The sequence below is a fragment of the Pinus tabuliformis genome, chromosome 4_1 (assembly GCF_031772625.1).
Source record: "Pinus tabuliformis cultivar Carrire ecotype Pingquan chromosome 4_1, CPIR1, whole genome shotgun sequence".
Lineage (NCBI taxonomy): Eukaryota > Viridiplantae > Streptophyta > Pinopsida > Pinales > Pinaceae > Pinus > Pinus tabuliformis.
Genome location: NC_142303.1, coordinates 519,175,898 through 519,177,960, shown reverse-complemented (window position 1 = coordinate 519,177,960; position 2,063 = coordinate 519,175,898). Strand labels below are relative to the sequence as shown.

Below are 2,063 nucleotides of genomic sequence, written 5' to 3'. Positions count from 1 at the left end.
GATTGTAATTTTAATTTATTAGAGAAGAATGATAATAATGTACGGAATAAAGATAAAGGTATATTGAAATTCTATTTTAATTAGAGAAAGGTAAAGTTAATTAAAAAATAAAATAAAATAAAAATAAAAATAATCTGAAATGAAAAAAAGAATGAGTAAAATAAATTAAGAAAAGAAAAATATGAATAATTTATAAGTTCTCATTTCAAGATAAATTTATTTAAAAAAATAAAAGTATTATGAAATTTCAATTTACTTTAAAATAAAGATAAAGCTAATAGAAATAAAGTAAAAAGGAAAAAATGTATAAAATAAATTAAGAAAAGAAAATATGAAATATTCATATAATATACTAAAAAACACTTTTTTTTTTTTCCAAGGAAAAAAGCGAACTCTTTTTATAAGAAGTAAAAAAAGTTACAAAGTACATGAGTTAACATTCGATACAAAAACGCCTGTGGGAAGGCAATATCTCCTCTGAGGAGGATCATCTAACACCCCATGCAAAGTGCTGATCAAAAAAGCAAGCTGAACGCTGCCCGAGCAGCCATATCCAAAGAGATAAAAACACAGAGAGTATAATCAGAGTTCACATGGGCCTCCTTACAAAAGGAAAACAGCCCATAGCACAACTGAAAATTTGCTGTCATCATCAGCTCTTCTGAGAGAGCACCATATAACCAGGTTTTTTATAAACCAACAACAGAAAAAAGAGACCAGGAACTGCATATGCCACTTGTTTCATAGACAGAAAAACAAAGCATCTGCTGAGAATGAAACCAAAAAGGACCGATAAACCAATCAAACATAAGGAGGCTGATCCGTCACATGGATCTGATCCAAACGCTGTTCAGTTATCCGCCAAGAGCCCACAGCCTGTTGCAGACCTGCTTTAGAAAGCCCGTCTGCTTCTTCATTGGATTCCCTGTAGATATGATCAATGTAAAAACCATTAAAGTGATGAATTAATGATTGAATCTCCTCTAATAATGGAAGCAAGATATAATGCTGGCATCTAAACTTCCCAGTAACCCAATTAACCACATTTTTGGAATCTCCGAAAATCTGAACTGTGAGAATATTTTTATGGATTAGCCAGCGGAGAAGCAGTTTAAGGGCCGAGAGTTCCGCAAAATTATTTGTGCCCACGCCAGTTCCCACTGAAGCCTTTAAAGAATGGGATTGGTTTAAATGAATGCTGATCCCTGCCCCCGTGATATTGTCTTGTGCTGCACCATCGAAAAAGGCCCATGGAACTCCCTCTCTAATTTGGAATTCCTTCCTCCTTCTATCCCCAGATTGATCTTCCTTTAAAGGGATACTGTCCAGAATTGCTTTGCTCTGGATGGCAATGACTGCCTCATTTATCTTTGATTCCCTGAAAATACAACGGTTCCTGGCGAGCCATATCCCCCAGCAAATGATTGGTGGCAAGTTCCTCAGGTTCTTCTCATGGAAGTGCTTCCACCAATAATCCCATGCCAAAGACATATCGTCCCCCTCCCATTTTAGTTTAGCCTCAACGATTCTTTCAGCTTCCAGCCAAAATTTCCTAGTAAAAGGGCATGAGAGAAACAAATGAGAGATGGATTCTGAGGCCTCACAACACAGCGGACATCTACTTGGTCCCAGTTTGAAACGTGATTGAAGGACATCCCAAGTGGGAATCTTTTTGTTTAAGGCACACCAGAAGAAAATTCGAGCTTTTTTTGGGCACTTTAGCTTGAACAGAGGTTTCGACCACCAAACCGGTGGGGCCCAACCTTTATTTTTCATTAGGAAAGTATACCCAGCCTTGGGGGAATAGATTCCAGAATCCGCATGTGCCCATATTAGAGAGTCAGGCCTGTCTAGCAGTCTAACATTTGATCTTTTCAGCTCTTGAGTAAATCTTTGCCAATCCTCTCTCCACCTGATATTTATCCCAAGTTCTGCTTCTGTCTTCCAAGCTTGACCCCAAATGGAGGTTCGCTCCATACAAGCAATTTGCCATAAGCTTCTGAGTCTAAGTCTTCCAAATGTAAGAGCATATCTGGAGGCAGTGCGAAATCTTCACTACATCC

The 2,063-nt window shown here is 37.6% G+C and overlaps 1 protein-coding gene across 1 annotated transcript; it reads right to left on the bottom strand.

Moving 5' to 3' along the window:
* Positions 1-801: 801 nt before the first annotated feature.
* On the bottom strand, positions 802-1,491 carry LOC149176857 (uncharacterized). Its single transcript, XM_089421588.1, has one exon. The coding sequence runs from the start codon at positions 1,489-1,491 to the stop codon at positions 802-804; it is 690 nt and encodes a 229-aa protein (XP_089277714.1).
* Between the last annotated feature and the right edge of the window lie 572 nt (positions 1,492-2,063).

Bases quoted from the DNA above. Each gene is read 5' to 3' on its own strand.
- LOC149176857 (XM_089421588.1), bottom strand. From the start codon at position 1,491: ATGTCTTTGGCATGGGATTATTGGTGGAAGCACTTCCATGAGAAGAAC.